The 23,224-nt window shown below is 43.5% G+C and overlaps 2 protein-coding genes across 3 annotated transcripts; both read left to right on the top strand.

Moving 5' to 3' along the window:
• Positions 1 to 426: 426 nt before the first annotated feature.
• LOC139381691 (parvalbumin-2-like) lies at positions 427 to 3,123 on the top strand. The gene is made up of 5 exons (XM_071125392.1): positions 427 to 485; positions 1,288 to 1,357; positions 1,485 to 1,617; positions 2,041 to 2,150; positions 2,826 to 3,123. The coding sequence occupies exons 2-5, from the start codon at positions 1,297 to 1,299 to the stop codon at positions 2,849 to 2,851; spliced, it is 330 nt and encodes a 109-aa protein (XP_070981493.1). The 5' UTR covers positions 427 to 485; positions 1,288 to 1,296; the 3' UTR covers positions 2,852 to 3,123.
• Positions 3,124 to 10,742: 7,619 nt separating this feature from the next.
• On the top strand, positions 10,743 to 13,083 carry LOC139381169 (parvalbumin beta 2-like). 2 transcript variants are annotated; one of them, XM_071124553.1, is made up of 6 exons: positions 10,748 to 10,807; positions 11,628 to 11,691; positions 11,984 to 12,116; positions 12,416 to 12,525; positions 12,683 to 12,803; positions 12,893 to 13,083. In XM_071124553.1, exons 2-5 carry the CDS (start codon positions 11,634 to 11,636, stop codon positions 12,706 to 12,708), a joined length of 327 nt encoding a protein of 108 aa, XP_070980654.1. In that variant the 5' UTR covers positions 10,748 to 10,807; positions 11,628 to 11,633; the 3' UTR covers positions 12,709 to 12,803; positions 12,893 to 13,083. The 2 variants fall into 2 exon arrangements, with proteins under 2 accessions (XP_070980653.1, XP_070980654.1); XM_071124552.1 differs by having other exon boundaries at positions 10,743 to 10,807; positions 12,683 to 13,083.
• Positions 13,084 to 23,224: the final 10,141 nt, after the last annotated feature.

Raw genomic sequence — 23,224 nt, forward strand, 5'->3', positions numbered from 1 at the left:
ATGTTAGTGTCCATAATAGTTAATACTGTAATGTACACTAGCTTAAAACAGTTACATTTGTATATAAATCATATACAACTAAATGATGTGATTTGACAAATACTAAATGGTTCATATCTGTTTTATGATGTAAGACTTGTTCTACACATTCAGAAACTCACTGAGGTTGCAGATAAGGGTCGTATTACAAAACCAATATGCATTGCAGGCATTTTACCTCCAACATGCAGCTGAATGAGTAGATGAGCTTGAGCCCAAAAATGCACGCCTTGCATTTCACCAAGGACTGCATGCATATCCTTAGTTGAAAGGATAAAAATAGCACAATTTGACTACTAGACACATTTTTCCAAAACTAACCCTAAGCATATGGTGTGCGTTACACCTTGAAGGGCGAGAGTATATAATGTGAGAGCTAAAGGAGAATTGCTTCATCCGGCCCTACACTGAGATACAACTGCCTCCTCGCCACTAATCTTCCAAAGGTGAGTTCCCTCAATCGGACTGATGTTCTAATTTACTGACCACCAATGGTTTTCAACAACACGCAAAGATCTTTATTTACAACCTCCACGGAATACATTCAATAAAAATGAAGAGGGAAATGTTTCTATCTGGAATGTGTTTGGAGTTGGAGTTTAAAAAAAAAAAAAAAATATGGGACTTCAAGCGTACCTGAGAGATGGAGATGGAGGACTTATGCCATGGTTTTGGCTCACGAGGAATGTCAGTTCGAGGACCACTCTAAAAAAGACTTACTGTCGCTGGCAGACATGTCTTACTCAATCTTTCTTTCTAAACCAATGCTTGTTCTCAATCTAAAATACCATGGCTGGACTTTCATGACAGTGAAAGTCCTATGTTAATCTTTGTGTGTGAATGGTTGAGAGACAGAATAGAAACAGGTCTAGCAGAGCTAAAGGTCATGGGTCAAAGCATACTACTGTATGCGTGCTGGCCTACTGTAGTTTCTTGCATTGGGGGACTCTGCCTTTGAGCACAGAGGAGCTAAGTTTGGAATGTAAACTTGTAGGATACAGATAAAACAGAACCAATGCTATTTCTTATCCATTTAAATCCATGAATCAACTAAATAATTAGTTAATTAATTAAAGAACATTTGAAAAAAGGTCTATCTATAAGCCTAAAACAGTTTTCTTGACAGTTGTGGTTATCAGTCAAAAGATAGTCTATGTATTTACTGTTAAATATTTATGTTCAGGACTTCGAAAATGTTTCTCTCGCTCTCTTCTCTCTTCTCTCACTTTGTCTCTCTCCATTTCTCAGAATCTAAAAATGGCTTTCAAGGGAATGCTTAAGGATGAGGATATCGCTGCTGCCCTCAAGCATAGTGCAGGTGTGCTACACTTAATTGATTTATGACAACCAATGTCAGTGAAAGTGGAAGGGGCCATATTGACCAGGTTTAATCATCCATGAGCAGGTTGTGATGTTGAAATGACCACAGTGTTTATCCCTCACAGCTGCTGAGTCCTTCAACCACAAGGAGTTCTTCGCCAAGGTTGGCCTGGTTGGAAAGTCTGCTGAGGATTTGAAGAAAGCCTTCTACTTCGTTGACCAGGACAAGAGTGGCTTCATTGAGGAGGATGAGCTCAAGTAAGTCTCATGTTGATTCAGTTGTCAAAGGCTACGTTACTGTCCAGTACAACGCAACACTACCCTTGAAACTGAAATTAATACCAGTGCATATCTTGACTATTCCTTGCTCTCTACCCACCAAGTCTCATATTCATTTGATTGCATAGGGGTAACATAAACACACCCTTCAACTGAAATGAACACCAGTAACCTCCATATTTGGGCTATTCCCTTCTGACTATTCTGAGGCCAGAAATGTACATCTTTTCAACTAAAATAGATCCAAGGGTCAATTCGAGGGTTAAATGCATGTATTCAACTAATGAATTCAAAAGTCATGAATTCACATAGGAAAATAGCACACAATTTTCAAAAAATGCCTTCTCCCTCCTTCTTTCCCGCTCTCCCTCCCTCTCTTCCACCCTCCTCCTCTTTCTCCAGGCTGTTCCTCCAGACCTTCTCTGCTGGTGCCAGAGCTCTGACAGAAAAAGAGACCAAGGCCTTCCTTGCAGCAGGAGATGTTGATGGTGATGGCATGATCGGAGTAGATGGTAAACAAATCACTTTTACACATTTCAATTAAACTATCAAACTAGCAACTATGTACTTTACCCTATTCAGTTGGCCAAGTAACTGTAACAAGTAACTAGGCCTCCTTAGTGGCACAGCGGTCTAAGGCACTGCATCGCAGTGCTTGAGGCGTCACTACAGACCCGGGTTCAATCCCTGGCCGTAACCGGGAGACGCATGAGGTGGCGCAAACTTGGCCCAGCGTTGTCCGGGTTAGGAGAGGGTTGGGCCGGTCGGGATGACCTTGTCCCATCGCACTCTAGCGACCCCTGGTGGCAGGACAGGCGCATGCACACTGACTTCGGTCGCCAGCTGTACACATCCTCCGACACATTGCGCAGGGCTTCCGGGTTAAAGTGAGCAGTGTGACTTGGCAGGGTCGTGTTTCGGAGGACGCATGGCTCTCTACCGTCACCTCTCCTGAGTCATTATGGGAGTTGCAGTAATGGGACAAGACTGTAACTACCAATTGGATATAAAAGTACCCCTAAAAATAACAAGTAACTGCTTTTATGAATCGTGTAACTACTAGTTACATTTTAAATGCCTTTTAAATGCCATGTAGGAATGAGGATTTTATGAGGTGCATTTTTTAAAAGATCTCATCAAGACCTGCCACTGCAATAACTGTTGTTGTTTCCTCCTTGTTTCCACAGAGTTTGTCACCTTGGTGAACGCATAAGTCATCTACCATTGGCTTGGTTATCATAGAAACACAAATCTGCTGTTGAGGTTTTGTCCTGGCCCGCTGCCTGTCACATACTGCATCTTTTTTATATTCATTTTATTTATGAATGTCGCACAGACTGTTTTGACTGTAACCCCACACCCCCAAAGCGTGTTGACTGTTATGTTTTTTAAATATGTCTTATGTTCGCATTCAGCCGGTGTGCAAATATTTACCACCATGCTTTTGCACTTTTTGAAAATTGAAATAAATTCACATTTGGATTAGCACCGACTTCTGTTATTAATCGAACATTGAGTGTCACAACTGAGGAAGTCCCTCAAAGAACTAAAGAATGTTTATTTAGAATATTAGAGTATATAGGACTGATTCAGCACGAGCTACACTGGGATTCCCAGGACCTCTTGGAGCCAGCTCTTTAGGGGGCTGGCCAGCTAGAGGATCTCTGTTCAGTTAGAGCCAGCACATTCCAAAGGGCCCCAGCCAGTACCCGGCTAGGGTTTCAGAACTCCCAAGTTACACCATTTTTGTCAATGAGGCACATTTATGAATACGTTTCTCTCTCTCAGATATCAGACTGAGAGAATGTCATACTCGGTGACATAGAATAAGGCCATTTCTATTTATGAAGAAAGGGAAGGAGAATTGAACAAATTGCACTCTGAACATTTACTTGGAGATATTTGTTTCCAGCTAGAATGTACACTAACTGTATTTAATTATTTTTACATACTAATTGATGACAAGGTGGAATTTAGTCCAAGGATCACCTCTAAGTGGAGTTTGGAATGTCAGAATGTCAGAATGTCCCACATCAGCTTGGATTCAGTCCTAGTTTCATCCAATAACGAGTTGTCCACTGTTCTGACATTTTACAACAACACTCATATTAAATAATGTCAGGAATGGATACAAAGGACATAATCTGAGGGAGAATAGTTAAGGGGTGTCTAAATGGATTCCTCTACCTGTCTGTGGGTAAAGGTCAGGGGTTAGGGGTCAGGTATTACTATGTAATTACCATTTCCCATGTAATTCTCTGCCTGGTAAGTTATGTACCATAAAATATTAACTGATGAGGTTTCCAGTGCTAGATTTATTAAAAGGGTTTGGATAGTCTCTACACAACCATATAAATAGAATGGTAACAAACTGATTCCCAAAGTTTATCCAGCTGGCTGTGAAATTCCTTCACACAAAAGCAAGAGGAAAAACTCAAGAGTGCCACCTGCTGCAGTATAAAACCCATTTGAAACATCCAACGTGGCACCCTATTCCCAATATGGTGCAATACTTTTGACCAGGGCCCATAGAGAAAAGGGTGCCATTTGGGACGCAATGACATTCATCTGGTCACACACGTATGTATACTTGTATGTGGACCAACTGGCAAGTGTCTTCACTGACATTTTCAACCGCTTCCTGACCGAGTCTGTAACACTGACATGTTTCAAGCAGACCACCATAGTCCCTGTACCAAAGGAAGCGAATGTAACCTGCCTAAATTATCACTGCCCCGTAGCACTCACGTCGATAGCCATGAAGTGCTTTGAAAGGATGGTCATGGCTCACATCAACTGCATCATCCCGGAAAACCTAGATCCTAGATTTGGCATGGGTCTCCAGATCCTCAAAAATTTCTTCATCTGCACCATTGAGAGCATCCTGAACGGTTGCACCACCGCCTGGTATGGCAACTGCTTAGTGTCTGATTGGAAGGCGCTACAGAGGGTATCAAATCAAATCATCAAATCAAATTTATTTATATAGCCCTTCGTACATCAGCTGATATCTCAAAGTGCTGTACAGAAACCCAGCCTAAAACCCCAAACAGCAAGCAATGCAGGTGTAGAAGCACGGTGGCTAGGAAAAACTCCCTAGAAAGGCCAAAACCTAGGAAGAAACCTAGAGAGGAACCAGGCTATGTGGGGTGGCCAGTCCTCTTCTGGCTGTGCCGGGTGGAGATTATAACAAAACATGGTCAAGATGTTCAAATGTTCATAAATGACCAGCATGGTCGAATTATAATAAGGCAGAATAGTTGAAACTGGAGCAGCAGCACAGTCAGGTGGACTGGGGACAGCAAGGAGTCATCATGTCAGGTATTCCTGGGGCATGGTCCTATGGCTCAGGTCAGTTGAAACTGGAGCAGCAGCACAGCCAGGTGGACTGGGGACAGCAAGGAGTCATCATGTCAGGTAGTCCTGGGGCATGGTCCTAGGGCTCAGGTCCTCCGAGAGAGAGAAAGAGAGAAGGAGAGAATTAGAGAACGCACACTTAGATTCACACAGGACACCGAATAGGACAGGAGAAGTACTCCAGATATAACAAACTGACCCTAGCCCCCCGACACATAAACTACTGCAGCATAAATACTGGAGGCTGAGACAGGAGGGGTCAGGAGACACTGTGGGTAGTGCGTACGGCCCAGTACATCACCAAGCTTCCTAACATTTTTTCCCCCAGGACCTATATACTAGTTGGTGTCAGACGAAGGTCCAAATAATTGTCAAAGACTCCAGTCACCCAAGTCGTATAATGTTCTCCCTGCAACCGCACGGCAAGCGGTACTGGACCAAAAGGCTCCTTAACAGCCTCTACCCCCAAGCCATGACTGCTGAACAATTACTCAAATGTCCACCCAGACTACTTACATTGACCACTTGTTTTCTTAAGGCCTTATACAGCTCGTTGAGTGTGGTCTTAGTGCCAGCATCTGTTTGTGGTGGTAAATAGACAGCTACGAATAATATAGATAAGAACTCTCTTGGTAGATAGTGTGGTCTACAGTTTAGCTCTATATTATCCGTCATCGTTCAGCCACGACTCGGTGAAACATAAGATATTTGTAAACGCTCGTCGTCAGTGGAAGGAAGAGTGGACCAAAGCGTGGAAAGTGTTCATGATATTTATTTACAAGAAACACTCAAACAAAAATAACAAATCCAAAAAACGAAAGTGAACAGTTCCGTCAGGCACAGACACTAAACAGAAAATAACACCCCACAAAACCCAAACGGAAAATCACAACTTACAGTATATATGATCCCCAATCAGAGACAATGATAGACAGCTGCCTCTGATTGGGAACCACACTCGGCCAAACCAACAAAGAAATAGAAAACATAGATATTCCCACCCTAGTCACACCATGACCCAACCAACCATAGAGAATAAATAAGGATCTCTAAGGTCAGGGCATGACAATATTACAGTTTTTAACATCCCGTTGGTAGGATAGTCTTAATCATAGATTGTCCAGTTTGTTTTCCAATGATTGCACGTTGGCCCTTAATGCTGAGATAAGTGGTGGTTTACCTATTCATCTGCAAATTCTTACAAGGCACCCATCCCTCCTCCCCTTTTCCCCCCCACTGTTTCTTCACACTGATGACGGGGATTTGTACCTTGTCTTGACGAAGCTTTATAACCTTTGCGTCGGACTCATTAAAGAAAAAATCTTCATCCAGTTCGAGGTGAGTAATCGCTGTTCTGATTTCCAGGAGCTCTTTTGGTCATACGATACAGTAGCAGCAAGATTATGTACAAAATGAGTTACCAACAATGCGTAAAAACAAGCAAAATAGCATAGTTGGTTATAGGAGCCCGTAAAACGGCAGCCATCCCCTCCGGCACCATTATATACAGAATTACAATGACACTGAGAAAAAGCAATCACATTCCTCAGCAAAGAGGTCCCCAGTCAACATGTTGAACTGCCCAGGAGGGACCAGTACATCCAACTGTAGGGAAAGATGTGTGACAAGCTATTGAACAGATTCATGATTCCAGAAGTTATTAGGCCCTAATTAGAGTTCTATGAATTCATATTTTTCATGTGGTTGTCACGCCCTGGTCTTTATATTTTGTGTTTTCTTTATTATTTTGGTCAGGTCAGGGTGTGACATGGGTTTGTTTATGTGGTTGTTTTGTCTTGGGGTTTTCGTAGGTCTTGGGGTTTTCGTAGGTATTGGGATTGTGGTTTAGTGGGGTTTTCTAGCAAAGTCTATGGTTGCCTGAGGCGGTTCTCAATCAGAGGCAGGTGATTCTCGTTGTCTCTGATTGGGAACCATATTTAGGCAGCCATATTCTTTGAGTGTTTCGTGGGTGATTGTTCCTGTCTCTGTGTTAGTTTGCACCAGTTTAGGCTGTTTCGGTTTTCACGGTTTTTTTAAGTTTTTGTATTGTTCATGTTTCATCTTCATTAAAGATGTATCGAATTAACCACGCTGCATTTTGGTCCGACTCTCTTTCAAGGCAAGAAAACCGTAACAGAATCACCCACCACAACAGGACCAAGCGGCGTGGTGACAGGCAGCGGCAGCAGGAGCTACAAAGTTTGGAATATACAACTTGGGAGGAAATAGACAGGTGGGCGGTCGACCCAGGGAGAGTGCCGGAGCCCGCCTGGGATTCGCTGGAGCAGTGCGAAGAGGGTTATAGGAGAATGGAGTTGAAGAGACAAGCACGGCAGCGCGGAAGGAAGCCCGAGAGTCAGCCCCAAAAATGTATTGGGGGAGCTCAGGGAGAGTGTGGCAGAGTCAGGGTTCAGAACTGAGCCAACTCCCAATGTTTATCGTGAGGAGCAGCGATCACAGGACTTCTGGACTTGGGAGGAGATATTGGACGGAAAAGGACCCTGGGCACAGCCTGGAGAATATCGCCGCCCCGGAGAGGTGCTGGTATGAAGAGGCAGCACGGCGACGCGGATGGAAGCCCGAGAGTCAGCCCCAAAAATGTATTGGGGGGGGGGGGCTCACAGGGAGTATGGCTACGCCAGGTAGGAGACCTGCGCAAACTTCCTGTGCTTACCGGGGGGCTAAAGAGACCGGGCAGGCACTGTGTTATGCGGTGGAGCGCACGGTGTCTCCAGTGCGGGTGCATAGCCCGGTGCGGTACATACCAGCTCCTCGTATTGGCCGGGCTAGAGTGGGCATCGAGCCAGGTAAGGTTGGGCAGGCTCGGTGCTCAAGAGCTCCAGTGCGCCTGCACGGTCCGGTCTATCCAGTACCACCTCCACGCATCAGCCCTCCGCTGGCAGCTCCCCGCACCAGGCTTCCTGTACGTGTTCTCGGCCCAGTACCACCAGTGCCCGCACCACGCATCAGGCCTACAGTGCGCCTCGCCTGTCCAGCGCTGTCAGAGCCTTCTTCCTCTCCAGCGCTGCCGGAGTCTCCCGCCTATCTAGCGCTGCCAGAGCCTTCCTCCTCTACAGCGCTGCCGGAGTCTCCCGCCTGTTCAGCGCAGTCAGAGCCTTCCTCCTCTCCAGCGCTGCTGGAGTCTCCCGCCTATCTAGCGCTGCCAGAGCCTTCCTCCTCTACAGCGCTGCCGGAGTCTCCTGCCTGTTCAGCGCAGCCAGAGCTGCCAGTCTGCAAGGAGCTGCCAGTCTGCAAGGAGCTGCCAGTCTGCAAGGAGCTGCCAGTCTGCAAGGAGCTGCCAGTCTGCAAGGAGCTGCCAGTCTGCAAGGAGCTGCCAGTCTGCAAGGAGTCGCCAGTCTGCATGGAGCAGCCAGAGTCGCCAGTCTGCATGGAGCAGCCAGAGTCGCCAGTCTGCATGGAGCAGCCAGAGTCGCCAGTCTGCATGGAGCAGCCAGAGTCGCCAGTCTGCATGGAGCAGCCAGAGTCGCCAGTCTGCATGGAGCAGCCAGAGTCGCCAGTCTGCATGGAGCAGCCAGAGTCGCCAGTCTGCATGGAGCAGCCAGAGTCGCCAGTCTGCATGGAGCAGCCAGAGTCGCCAGTCTGCATGGAGCAGCCAGAGTCGCCAGTCTGCATGGAGCAGCCAGAGTCGCCAGTCTGCATGGAGCAGCCAGAGTCGCCAGTCTGCATGGAGCAGCCAGAGTCGCCAGTCTGCATGGAGCAGCCAGAGTCGCCAGTCTGCATGGAGCAGCCAGAGGGGGGGGGGGGGGGGGGTTCTGTCACACCCTGGTCTTTATATTTTGTGTTTTCTTTATTATTTTGGTCAGGCCAGGGTGTGACATGGGTTTATTTATGTGGTTGTTTTGTCTTGGGGTTTTCGTAGGTATTGGGATTGTGGTTTAGTGGGGTTTTCTAGCAAAGTCTATGGTTGCCTGAGGCGGTTCTCAATCAGAGGCAGGTGATTCTCGTTGTCTCTGATTGGGAACCATATTTAGGCAGCCATATTCTTTGAGTGTTTCGTGGGTGATTGTTCCTGTCTCTGTGTTAGTTTGCACCAGTTTAGGCTGTTTCGGTTTTCACGTTACGTTTTTGTATTGTTCGTGTTTCATCTTCATTAAATATGTATCGAATTAACCACGCTGCATTTTGGTCCGACTCTCTTTCACCCGAAGAAAACCGTAACAGTGGTCTGGTATAATTTTGTCTTTTTTACAAAATGTGCAAATATTATATAACAATTACAACATATATAACAATTAAAACAGACATTTTGGGTTAGATTTTGAATTATGTTGCTTTTTGCTTTTATTTTCCTCATATCATTTCAATTGTGTCAGCAGCACTTGGTGATTTACACACTAGTTAAAAGTCCAAGGAAGCCGTTTTTATCTCAATATCAAATCACTTCTGGGTAACAATTCATTACTTTACAGTGGTTGTTTTCAATTGAAATGGTCAAACAAACAAATAGATTCATAGCAAAAAGCCATTTCTCAATCAAGAATTTTGCTAGGACTGTCTGGGAGTGGCCTGAGTGGGGAGGGGAAAATTGAAAACTAGCTGTTATTGGCAGAGAGGTTTGGAACTGTCTTTGTTATTAGTCTACTAACTAATCTGGTGATGTCCCCAGCCATTCCAAAACTCCATCCCAAAACAGTCTGACATTTCAGACAGTCTTTTCAAACAGCTCTTACACTAAAACTGCGTGATCATAATTTTCACAATTTCATAGTATTATTCCAACCTTAAAGTGTGGAAAAATATATAAAACACAGGAAATCACATTTTTGACTGCAATGGGCCTTTAAATGGTGTTTTAAAACTAACAAAAGACACATCAACACTATAATTAGCCATTCAAGTGTCTTTGTTTCCCTCTGCAACATAACACAGCACTCTACACCTACAGCAATACATCATAAACTCTACTTTTGTTCAACACTTAGGCTACATGAGCAACCACTCATTACAGACATTTTGCACATGCCAATAACTCATTAGAGCAACTGTTGTAAATTAGACCTTTGAACTGTTAAACTAAGTGGTTATTGATGCATTTTGTAAAACAGACAGTAAAACATAAAGACACAAGTAAGCATTTCACTGTTATCGCTTTTTTCAAAGTGTAAAGCTGAAGCGATATAAATGTAAAGGTCATTTCAGATTGAGTCGATATATGCATCGTTTACCGAGAATGCGGTCTATGCTAAAGCAGAAACATTGTCTTTAAATTTCAATCACTCTGCAAAAGCTGAACTTCTGCGATGTGGATTGAATAGAGCCCTGTCTACACCTGTTGTTTACAAAGCATGTGACAAATAACATTTCATTTGAAATCTAAACATTTGAAATAATTGTTAAAAATATCACAGTAACGTTTGCGCACGTGCAGGTGCTCACTTGTGAACTTCGAAGCCAACAAAAGATTCAGACATCTGTGTGTAAAATCTGGTTTTCAATAACTACAAAATCCAATTTACCTCATCACATCATCTGTATGGCTTTTCACAGGATATAAATCTGCATCGGCAGCAAGTATATTTCATCCATAGCAGAAGTGTATATTATTAGCCCAATTTAATATTAAGCATACAAGTACCTTTTAAGCATCTTCATGTATGTGTATATAAATAGAAAGGACCCCGACTACTGGACACATTTTCAACCAACTGCTTTGCATGCGGTGTCTATTACATTACGTCTCATGTTTCAGGTGAGTAGGATATATAAGGTTGAAGGCTTAGGCAGGGGGGGCTTACACCATTTGGCAGAATCATCTTTGCGAATCCACTCAAGCCTTAGAGCCAAACCTGAGGTGAGTCTGTTGCAGAGGGATAAATCTTAATCTTGTCAGGTCGACAACATCTTGCATGTATCTTCAACCCTTCGGCTTTACTACACCTTGCTATGGAACTGAACATGGAGGAAGCCTCTACTATAAACGATATCTCAATTAAAGAAGTTTTTTGCCTTTGGAATAATCAAGGAACCAAATGGAAGGACATCATACAACTAAATCCCTAGGCTACATCATTGGGATGATATCCTTTATCATTCACTTCCTGCAAGTCTGGGCTTTGGAATAGAAGACCTTCCTTCCTGATGCTCTCTGCTGTGTGAACCTATCCTAACCAAAATAACCAAAACTAATGAAAATAACCTGTCCTAACCTATCCTAACCAAAAGAACCAAAACTAATGAAAAGAACCTGTCCTAACCTATCCTAACCAAAAGAACCAAAACTAATCAAAATAATGTGTCCTAACCTATCCTAACCAAAAGAACCAAAACTAATGAAAATAACCTGTCCTAACCTATCCTAACCAAAATAACCAAAACTAATGAAAATAACCTGTCCTAACCTATCCTAACCAAAAGAACCGAAACTATCCAAAATAATAGAACTTGATTTTCAGATGTTAATAACATAACAATAACTATGTTATTACCACTTATATTATTAGGAAATGCAATTGTTTAATATGGGTTGAGAGGTTCAATCTTCCAAATATCCAAGGACAAAGGGCAAAGTTTCAGCATAATGAAATCAGTAGTTTCAGTTGCTATACAGAAGCAGGTGAAGAACAGAATAACATTTGCTTTGCTGTAACTGATCTTCTCTGCTTTCTACACAGCTAAACATGTCCTTCGCCGGTCTTAACGATGCTGATGTTGCTGCAGCCCTCGCTGCTTGCGCAGGTAAACCTCTTATAGATGCCTCAGTTCACTTTCACTCTCTAATTTCTGTCTGTCTGTCCGTCTGTCTGTCTGTCTGTCTGTCTGTCTGTCTGTCTGTGTGTCTCTCTCTCTCTCTCTCAATTCAATTCAATTCAAGGGGCTTTATTGGCATGGGAAATGTGTTAACATTGCAGCTCTACCACTAGACTATCCCTGGGCAAGCAGGCACAGCCATGGCCCACCAGCATCGTTCAGTGTAGTTGTAACTGTGAAATCCTCCTACAGCACTAATGGATACCTGATCTCCCCTCAGCTGCTGACTCCTTCAACCACAAGGCGTTCTTTGCCAAGGTTGGCCTGGCCAGCAAGTCTAACGATGACGTGAAGAAGGCCTTCTACGTCATTGACCAGGACAAGAGTGGCTTCATTGAGGAGGATGAGCTCAAGTAAGGACCCCTCTGATATTCCACTCATCCTCTAACACCTCTGATTCTGGTTTATGCCTGCTCTCTCATGCCTCACCAGGCTCACAGCTCCGGTGGTGTACTGAAAGGGAGAGTTTGATCATGTTCCTTAGAGTGAATGGGGGCTTGACTGATTGTTTAGTGTGGGGGGAAAAATACCTAACTTCAAACCTACCTCTCTGTATTTTTAGCTCAGCAAAATATGAGTGGAGAAGGAAAGCAGCAGGATAGTCTGTATTCACGGTCTTTGCTCATTGCCTGTATGCACTGTATCCATCCAGGCTGTTCCTGCAGAACTTCTCTGCTTCTGCCAGAGCCCTGACTGACGCTGAGACCAAGGCTTTCCTGGCTGATGGGGACAAGGATGGTGATGGCATGATTGGAGTTGATGGTGAGGAATATTCCTTTTGGAATTTTGGAGCATTCTTTCAGCAACAAGACATGCATGTTCCTGGCAAGTCTTTGCAATCTCAGATGTAATTGAAAATTAACTGTTGAATAAGACATTATTGAACCATTGATATACATTTTTGTGTTCACATTTTCAGAGTTTGCTGCCATGATCAAAGGATAAATAAAGACCTGACCAACACATCTTGATCTGAAGGAACAACTTGACCCAAGACATCCCCCTTTTCATCTCAACACTTTTATACACGTGACTGTGACTGTCTGAGATGACACCCTATCCCATAGATAGTGCACTACCTTTACCCATTGCCGATGGGCAAAAGTAGTGCACTACATAGGGAATAGGGTGTCATATCAGACATAGCCTGTGACTGTCTACCCATAGTGCATATTTCTGTCCACTTTGAATGTAAATGTAGCATGGCTGTGTCTCCGCTGTCCTCGTTAATTTGAGTTTCGCTTTACTGTCAAATCAATGGTGCACTTTTTGGGAAATAGACATCGAATGATATAGAAGAGAATAAACGTTATTTTTCAATATGGTGTCTCATCTTTTCTTAGGAGTTTGCTTGAATTTCAGTAACACTCCATATGCGATTACCTTTTTAGACAAGAGGGGAATTTTGTCATCACCTGACCCACTTTAATAGAGCTTTTCTCACAATACTGATCTGAACTGAACCAAGCCAAACCAAGCTGTACTGAGCTGGCCTAGTTACACATCCCCCATAGTTGCTGAAAAGGACAATATGAAAAAAATATATTGAAACCAGCATAGTTTGACTCAGTAGGATAGTGCGAAGTGGATATAAGCGGAGCATCCGCTATTTATAATCAAAATGATCACCACATACAGTAGAAACTAAGGTGAGGAGATGAGAGGTCAATGGTTGAACTGGAATAGTCACGTCATATAGTAGCGAACAAGTGGTTAGTCATGTATATTCCTGTCACTAAGACCGAAATCTAACTTTCAGTTACTTGAAAATGAGATAATCTCCAAAATATACAGTTGAAGTCAGAAGTCTACATACACTTAGGTTGAAGTCATTAAAACTAGTTTTTCAACCACTCCACAAATTTCTTGTTAACAAACTATAGTTTTGGCAAGTCGGTTAGGGGATCTACTTTGTGCATGACAAGTAATTTTTCCAACAATTGTTTACAGACAGATTATTTCACTTCTATAATTCACTGTATCACAATTCCAGTGGGTCAGAAGTTTACACTAAGTTGACTCTCCCTTTAAACAGCTTGGAAAATTCCAGAAAATTATGTCATGGCTTTAGAAGTTTCTGATAGGCAAATTGACATAATCGGAGTCAATTTTAGGTGTACTTGTGGATGTATTTCAAGGCCTACCTTCAAACTCAGAGCCTCTTTGTTATGCACGTGAGTGAGGACCCAAAAGCGGTTTAACAAAAACAGAGTCCTTTAATGTCAAAACACAGGGAAGACATAGATCCTCTTCAGATGTATATAATGGCAAAATAGACAACCCGCAGAGAGGGCGACAAATTAATCATAAAGTCCTTCTGATATTTACAGAAGAGTCCCCCTTCTTAGCAGCAGAGGAGAATAGCTGGGTTAGAGTCCCCTTCTTAGCAGCAGAGGAGAATAGCTGGGTTAGCGGCGACAGACTGCTGGTCTCTCTGGGTAGGCGCGGGTCGTAGAGGACAGAGGTACCTGATCACACGTAGCATCAGATGAACAGGCAGATTCCGACAGGACAGGATAAGGGTGAAGCAAACGAGACGATAGTTTGGTTCTGGCATGAGAAACTCAAACGAGAATCTGACAAAGACAGAAGCAGGAACAGAGAGAGAAATAGAGACCTAATCAGAGGGAAAAAGGGAACAGGTGGGAAAAGGGTGAACAAGGTAGTTAGAGAAGATGAGGAACAGCTGGGGAAAGGAGAGGAAGAGAAGGTAACCTAATACGACCAGCAGAGGGAGACGGAGTGAAGAGAAAGAACAGGAACAAGACATAATATGACAATACATGACAGTACCCCCCCACTCACCGAGCGCGTCCTGGCGCACTCGAGGAGGAAACCTGGCGGCAACGGAGGAAATCATCGATCAGCGAACGGTCCAGCACGTCCCGAGAGGGAACCCAACTCCTTTCCTCAGGACCGTACCCCTCCCAATCCACTAGGTACTGATGACCACGGCCCCGAGGACGCATGTCCAAAATCTTACGGACCCTGTAGATAGGTGCGCCCTCGACAAGGATGGGGGGGGGGGGGGGGAAGACGAGCGGGGGCGCGAAGAACGGGCTTAACACAGGAGACATGGAAGACCGGGTGGACGCGACGAAGATATCGCGGATGAAGAAGTCGCACTGCGACAGGATTAATGATCTGAGAAATACGGAACGGACCAATGAACCGCGCGGTCAACTTGCGAGAAGCTGTCTTAAGGGGAAGGTTCTGAGTGGAAAGCCAAACTCTCTGACCGCGACAATATCTAGGACTCTTAGTTCTACGCTTATTAGCGGCTCTCACAGTCTGCGCCCTATAACAGCAAAGTGCTGACCTGACCCTCTTCCAGGTGCGCTCGCAACGTTGGACAAAAGCCTGAGCGGAGGGGACGCTGGACTCGGCGAACTGAGACGAGAACAGCGGAGGCTGGTACCCGAGGCTACTCTGAAAAGGAGATAGCCCGGTCGCAGACGAAGGAAGCGAGTTGTGGGCGTATTCTGCCCAGGGGAGCTGTTCTGAACAAGACGCAGGGTTACGAAAAGAAAGACTGCGTAAGATGCGACCAATAGTCTGATTGGCCCGTTCTGCTTGACCGTTAGACTGGGGGTGAAAGCCGGAAGAGAGACTGACGGAAGCCCCAATCAAACGGCAAAACTCCCTCCAAAATTGAGACGTGAATTGCGGACCCCTGTCCGAAACGACGTCTGACGGAAGGCCATGAATTCTGAAAACATTCTCGATGATGATTTGTGCCGTTTCTTTAGCAGAAGGGAGCTTAGCGAGGGGAATAAAATGAGCCGCCTTAGAGAACCTATCGACAACCGTAAGAATAACAGTCTTCCCCGCTGACGAAGGCAGTCCGGTGATAAAATCTAAGGCGATGTGAGACCACGGTCGAGAGGGAATGGGAAGCGGTCTGAGACGGCCGGCAGGAGGGGAGTTACCGGACTTAGTCTGCGCGCAGACCGAACAAGCAGCCACGAACCGACGCGTGTCATGCTCCCGAGTGGGCCACCAAAAACGCTGGCGAATGGAAGCAAGCGTACCCCGAACGCCGGGGTGGCCGGCTAACTTGGCAGAGTGAGCCCACTGAAGAACGGCCAGACGAGTAGGAACGGGAACGAAAAGAAGGTTCCTAGGACAAGCGCGCGGTGACGGAGTGTGAGTGAGTGCTTGCTTTACCTGCCTCTCAATTCCCAAGACAGTCAACCCGACAACACGCCCCTCAGGGAGAATCCCCTCGGGGTCAGTGGAGGCTACTGAAGAACTGAAGAGACGAGATAAAGCATGGTGTTCTTAGAGCCCGGACGATAAGAAATTACGAACTCGAAACGAGCGAAAAACAGCGCCCAACGAGCCTGACGCGCATTAAGTCGTTTGGCAGAACGGATGTACTCAAGGTTCCTTTGGTCAGTCCAAACGACAAAAGGAACGGTCGCCCCCTCCAACCACTGTCGCCATTCGCCTAGGGCTAAGCGGATGGCGAGCAGTTCGCGGTTTCCCACATCATAGTTACGTTCCGACGGCGACAGGCGATGAGAAAAATATGCGCAAGGGTGGACCTTGTCGTCAGAGAGGGAGCGCTGAGAAAGAATGGCTCCCACGCCCACTTCTGACGCGTCAACCTCGACAACGAACTGTCTAGAGACGTCAGGTGTAACAAGGATAGGTGCGGATGTAAAACGATTCTTGAGGAGATCAAAAGCTCCCTGGGCGGAAACGGACCACTTAAAGCACGTCTTGACAGAAGTAAGGGAATACCCCCCTGAATTGGACAAAAATGAATGGCAAGATATTGGCATTGGACAAACCATATACACGATGTCCAATACCACCCAAAGCGGCGTTGATTCGTGCAAAGTATATGGCAAATGCCATATGGCAATTGCCAATTGTAACACTTCAAAAATCCAACAGGGGGCGAGTGCGCTCCACCTGGGTTTTTCATATTGGAAATGCAACCCAAGTCAACATCCAAAAGCAAAATTTTGAAAAAAGGATTATTTTTTCAAAAACTTTTCACCCCTTAAAAAAGTGCTTTCTGGGCCTTTTTTCGAAATTCTTTCGATTTTTTTGTCAAAAGTCAAAAGTCAAAAATGTCAAAATTTGGTAAAAAACTTCACACATCCTTAAAAAAGTGCTTTCTGGACCGTTTTTCAAAATTCTTTCAATTTTTGTGTCAATTACACATGTATAAGAACTTTATCAACATACTTTAGTCATACTTTATTATCAGTTTTTTTTTTTTTTTACTTGTGCATAAGGCATATGTTTTCTCCATTTGGAATATGATTTCATAGGAAGTCAAAAGTCAAAAGTCAAAAATGTCAAAATTTTATAAAAAACTTCACACACCCTTAAAAAAGTGCTTTCTGGACCGTTTTTCAAAATTCTTTCGAATTTTGTGTCAATTACACACGTATAAGAACTGTATTCGTATTTTATTATCATAATTTTTTTTTTTTACTTGTGCATAAGGCATATGTTTTGTCCATTTGCAATGTGATTTAATAGGATGTCAAAAGTCGAAAATGTGATTTTTTTTAAAAACTTTAAAAACAAAAAAAAAGTGCTTTCTGGACCGTTTTTCGAAATTGTTTCGATTTTAAGACAATTAATCATGTGTAAGAAGTGTATGAATATACTTTTGTAAAATGTTATTATCATAATTTTTTTTTTTTACTTGTGCATAAGGAATATGATTTGTCCATTTGCAATATGATTTCATAGGAAGTCAAAAGTCAAAGTCAAAAGTCAATTTTTTTGGGGCCAAAATTGACTGAACTGATGAACTCGGGACGGCCGGGCAGTGATAGTTGTTCATTTCCATCACTCGTTGTGTTGATTTCATCATGTCCATTTGGTGATGTTTTTTCACTATAGAATCATATTGCAAATGCGCGTGCAACTGGTAACCGAAAAAAAAAAATGATGATTTCATTATGTCCATTTGTTTATGTTTCCTTACTTTTTCAAAGTCACTGTGCATTTGCAATATGTTTTAATGGGCAGGTACCATCACAAATTTGTCATGCTCAAAATTCAAACTATACTTTGCTGAAACTATACCTTTGTCAACTTGTATTATCATAATTTTTTTGTTGTTTTACTTGTGCATAAGGCATATGTTTTGTCCATTTGCAATATGATGTCATAGGAAGTCAAAAGTCAAAGTCAAAAGTAACGATTTTCATCCGTGCAACTGGTGAAAAAGCTAGCCTTAGCTTTTCTAACTACCTGTGTATATTGGTTCCTAACTTCCCTGAAAAGTTGCATATCATGGGGTCTATTCGATGCTAATGCAGAATGCCACAGGATGTTTTTGTGCTGGTCAAGGGCAGACAGGTCTGGAGTGAACCAAGGACTATATATATTCCTAGTTATACATTTGTTGAGGGGGGCATGCTTATTTAAGATGGCGAGGAAGGCACTTCTACTGATGGGCATCATCTACTGATGGGATGAGGTCAATGTCATTCCAGGATACCCCGGCCAGGTCGATTAGAAAGGCCTGCTCGCAGAAGTGTTTTAGAGTGCGTTTGACAGTGACGAGGGGTGGTCGTTTGGTCGCAGACCCATTACAGATGCAGGCAATGAGGCAGTGATCGCTGAGATCTTTTTTGAAAACAGCAGAGGTGTATTTGGAGGGCGAGTTAGTTAGGATGACATCTATGAGGGTGCCCGTGTTTACTGATTTGGTGTTGTACCTGGTAGGCTCATTGATCATTTGTGTGAGATTGAGGGCATCGAGCTTAGATTGTAGGATGGCCGGGGTGTTAAGAATGTCCCAGTTTAGGTCACCTAGTAGCACGAGCTCAGAAGATAGATGGGGGGCAATCAATTCACATATGGTATCGAGGGCACAGCTGGGGGCAGAGGGAGGTCTATAGCAAGCGGCAACAGTCAGAGACTTGTTTCTGGAAAGGTGCATTTTTAGAAGTAGGAGCTTGAATTGTTTGGGTACAGACTTTGATAGTAATACAGAACTCTGCAGGCTATCTTTGCAGTAGATTGCAACACCGCCCACTTTGGCAGTTCTATCTTGGCGGAAAATGTTATTGTTAGCGATGGAGATTTCATGTATTTGGCTAAGGTGTATGTAAACTTCCGACTTCAACTGTAGCTATTTTTAAAGCAAAACATAGTAAGTTCATTGCTGTTTCAGTTAAATCCACCAGAAAATACATATCAAATATTACAACAAATATTATGATTAAAGTCAAATATATTTTCAGGTCTCTCCAGAGATGTCGATCGGGTTCATGTCCGAGCTCTGGCTGGGCCACTCAAGGACATTCATAGACTTGTCCCGAAGCCACTCCTGCATTGTCTTCGCTGTGTACTTAGGGTCATTGTCCTGTTGGAAGGTGAACCTTCGCCCCTGAGCGCTCTGGAGCTGGTTTTCATCATGGATCTCTCTGTACTTAGCTCCGTTCACCTTTCCCTCATGCTGACTTTTCTCCCATTCCCTGCTGCTGAAAAACATCCCCACATCATGATGCTGCCACCTAATTCTTCACCGTAGGAATGGTATTGGCCAAGTGATGAGCAATGCCTTGTTTCCTCCAGACGTGAAGCTTGGCATTCAGGCCAAACAGTTCAATCTTGGTTTCATCAGACCAGAGAATGTTGTTATTGTGACCCACATGACCACACAGCGAGGAAGAGCTGTGACTCACTGGTCTGGACAGGAAGCTATTTAACAAAGCAATATTCACTCAGGAGTTGAGCAGACGCATCGATTGGTCCTGTAAAATGTTTTTTCCCCTAGGGGGTTGAGACGTCTCATTGTTTGGATTTGAAAATCCAACAGTTGTATTGGAAGGGGCGGCGCTCGTGGGCTGTGTGTGGCTGTGCCTGTGGGTGTTTGAGTGAGAAAGACACACAGGAGAACCAACCAGTAAAACCACAGACCCCTTAATAATCAACACGTCGTACCAAAAACATAAAGACACATTTTCCAGACTCTGAAGTCAGGAGGATTTCGAGTAACGTGTCAGTGAATTGCAGGAAAAAGATTCAATCCAATGTCCATAAACTAATTATCATCACATTGTGTATCAACACATCGTGCAGTGCTAGCTGCGTTACTACAGATCCTGGTTCAAAAAGACCCATGAGGTGACGTACAATTGGCCCAGCGTAGTCTGGGTTAAGGGAGGGTTGGCTGGCCGGGATGTCCTTGTCCCATCGCGCTATAGCGACTCCTGTGGCAGGCCGGGCGCATGCACGCTGACACGGTTGCCAGGTGTACAGTGTTTCCTCCGACACATTGGTGCGTCTGACTTCCGGGTTAAGCATGCATTGTGTCAAGAAGCAGTGCGGCTTGGCGGGGCTGTGTTTGGGAGGATGTACGGGAGTTGCAGCGATGGGGCAAGACTTTAACTGCCAATTGGATGTGATTAAAAAGGGGGTAAACATAAATAAGTAAATAAACATAACAAATAAATAAATCATATAAAAAAATATATATGAAAAAGATTCCCTCCAATGTCCATTAACTAATTATCAACACATCGGACCAAAAACATAAAGACCATCTTTCCAGACTCTGAAGTCAGGAGGACTTTGAGTTAGGTGACAGCCAATTGCATGATGAATGAAATGTTCATGCAGACGCTATAGCTGGTTGGACTTTTTGCCCATTTATTAGCAGCAAAATTCAAAAACATTAATTGCAACAATTCCATGCAGGCAGATGTAATTAGTAGGTTCTCCATACCTGTGCCAAAGATAGTGGATTTTAAAGATAATGCCAAAAGGCATTTTACCACTGGATAAAAAAAAATCACAGTTCCGGTCTACTAAGGAGGTGGCTCTCCCATACGCACCAATGCGATAGCAGCTGGGTCTGGTCTACTTAGTTCTCCAACTCACCACAGATTAATCAGAAAAAAGGCCCTATGAAATGTCTTGCTTTCTCTATTGTCTCTGCCTGTGCCATAGAGCCCCACAGTGGAGGTGTCATAATACCCATAACACCTAGCGGTCAAACAGGGAAATGGTTCCAATCGTATTTCCACCATTAAGTTTTCCCATAGGGGATTTTAGAAACACTTCAAATAAGGGCTGTGTTTCATGTAGGCTTACCCTGCATGACGTTTTGATATCCGTTTAAATCTCTCTCAAACAAGGTGTCTTTTATCAATATATCCGGCTGTGCAGCCATACTTATTTGCCATTCCTTTTGCCTCATCCCTCTCAACCATACAATTTTTCAATTCCTCATCAATCCATGGGGATTTAACAGTTTTACAGTAATTTTCTTAATGAGTGCTTGCTTACTAGTAACTGGGATAAGACATTTCATAAATATGTAAAGTGCAGCATCTGGTTGCTCCTCACTACACACCACAGACCAGCAAATATTCTTTACGTCAACAACATAGGAATCACTACATGACGTCATACACTATATTAGGCCCAGCCTTTGGAACTTTGCTTTCCTAGATATGGCTACTATATTGTGATCATTAAGATGGGATCAATACATGTTGATGATTTAATTCCTGTGCTGTTTCTAACTACTCTGGTAGGTTAACTGATAACCTGAACAAGGTTGCAAATACTAGTTACAGTTTGAAGTTTTTTTTTAGTGGGCAGCATAATGAAAGCCAGTTAAAATTTTAATCATGCAGAAAATATACCTCTCTATTGATATCACATACATTATCAAGCATTTCACACATGTTATCTAAATACTGACTGTTAGCACTTGGTGGTCTATAGCAGCTTCCAGCGAGACAATGGTTGGGATTAACTGACCTGGGCTTGGGTAATTGATATGTCATTGGAATGTTTGCTCACGAGTATAATTCATTGGCTGATCCCTCCTGATGACCTGAATGGAATTATGTGATCCTTCCTTAAAGCACAGTAAGTCCCACCATGTTGACTACTTCAAAACTGTGAAAGTCCTCAATGGTGCTGCCCAATCTAAAACGGGCTTTTGGGCACTAGAGTTCTCTATCTATGTTTATTGCCTTTGCATCCCTACTTCCTGGTCACCTGTGTGCCTATAGGCTACAGGTGACCAGTGACCCATGCCCCATGCCCCATGCCTCTAGTGTAGGCCTACTAGACTGCCGACAGATAAAATATAGACAACACAACTTCTGACTCAAACTCCAATCAATCAAACTAGAGGGTTGGGGGGGGGGAAACAGCCTTATCCCTTATTGATTTAATAAGCATATACAACAGTGAACAATTGGTTGAATACTTAGAAGCCATTTTGGCCTACTTATGTGGATGTTATGTTGAGGCCCGTGCATTGGCAGAGACAAACCGCTAGGTGGTGTGAAAGTCAAACGATCTAATGCCAGAGGCACTGTCTGGCACTGAATCAAATTATAAAAATTTCACAAACATGTTTCTTCTTCTATGCATGCCTTCATATCATCTATCAAGATCTGTCAATCAAGAGATGAATGGTTGGTAAGGGGTTGGACTGGGTTTTGGGTCGAGTATAATTGAGAAAAATCATTCCCTTGGTCCCTTCATCTTCCCTCCACCTTCATTTTGTCCTGACTAAATGAAGTCATGAGAGATGCTGCTGCTGCTGTTCCGGATGTTTTGAAAGCCTCTACTGATCCCTTACACATCCCTCACCACAGCCAAGAAGGTTGTTATTAGTGACCAGGTGGAATCACAAGCACAGTGTGCAGGCTATCAGCCAACATGTAGGTTGAGTGAATTTATTCAGGAGGCAGAATACTGTGTGTGGGCTATTCACCTTTACAGTGGAACAGAACACTGTTTGGTACCCTGAGAGTATAACAAAACCGTGCAGAGCAAACATTTCATACAGGAGTTTTTATTCTAACAATTTCCTGCATGTTCATATAAACTAAAAGACTTTTGGAAAAAAAAAGAAGTAAAATAACATGTACAGTAGACTTTATTCACTAAGTATTGAGATTAAGATGTATGTGAGTTAATATGTTGGATTCAAGTGCAACCTTATACTGGTGGGGTGTGACATGGTTAAATTGCCATGCCGTTTGCTGATGGATGGCCAGTGTAATATCTGTCTGACAGCCTACATTAGATTAGCATGAGAAGATATTAGATAATCTGTCCCCATCTGCTCCCACTTGGTTTTTGACAGAATGGTAGGGGAATTCATATTTTAGGATTACTTACTTAACAGGCAATGCTAATTTTAATCTTCTCATGGATCAGTCAGTAGATGTTTCTTTTGATTATTTGTTAATAACATTTCTCAATGTTCAATGTTATTATATAAATTAAAGTCATACATCATTTAGCATTGACTACCACCATTTAAGACTATAGGGCAGGGGATGGTCAGGGGCAAGAACACTGGTATATATCATTTGCAGACAGCAAATTGACAACAAGAATCCCAAACAGATATAGCATTTGACAAAAACAGAATCATTTCAAACCTTTATTACATTGGGATAAGATCCCAAATGCCTCTATTTATGCGTGGGAATACTTGAGAACAGAT

The sequence above is a fragment of the Oncorhynchus clarkii genome, chromosome 23 (genome assembly GCF_045791955.1).
Source record: "Oncorhynchus clarkii lewisi isolate Uvic-CL-2024 chromosome 23, UVic_Ocla_1.0, whole genome shotgun sequence".
Taxonomy (NCBI): Eukaryota; Metazoa; Chordata; class Actinopteri; order Salmoniformes; family Salmonidae; genus Oncorhynchus; species Oncorhynchus clarkii.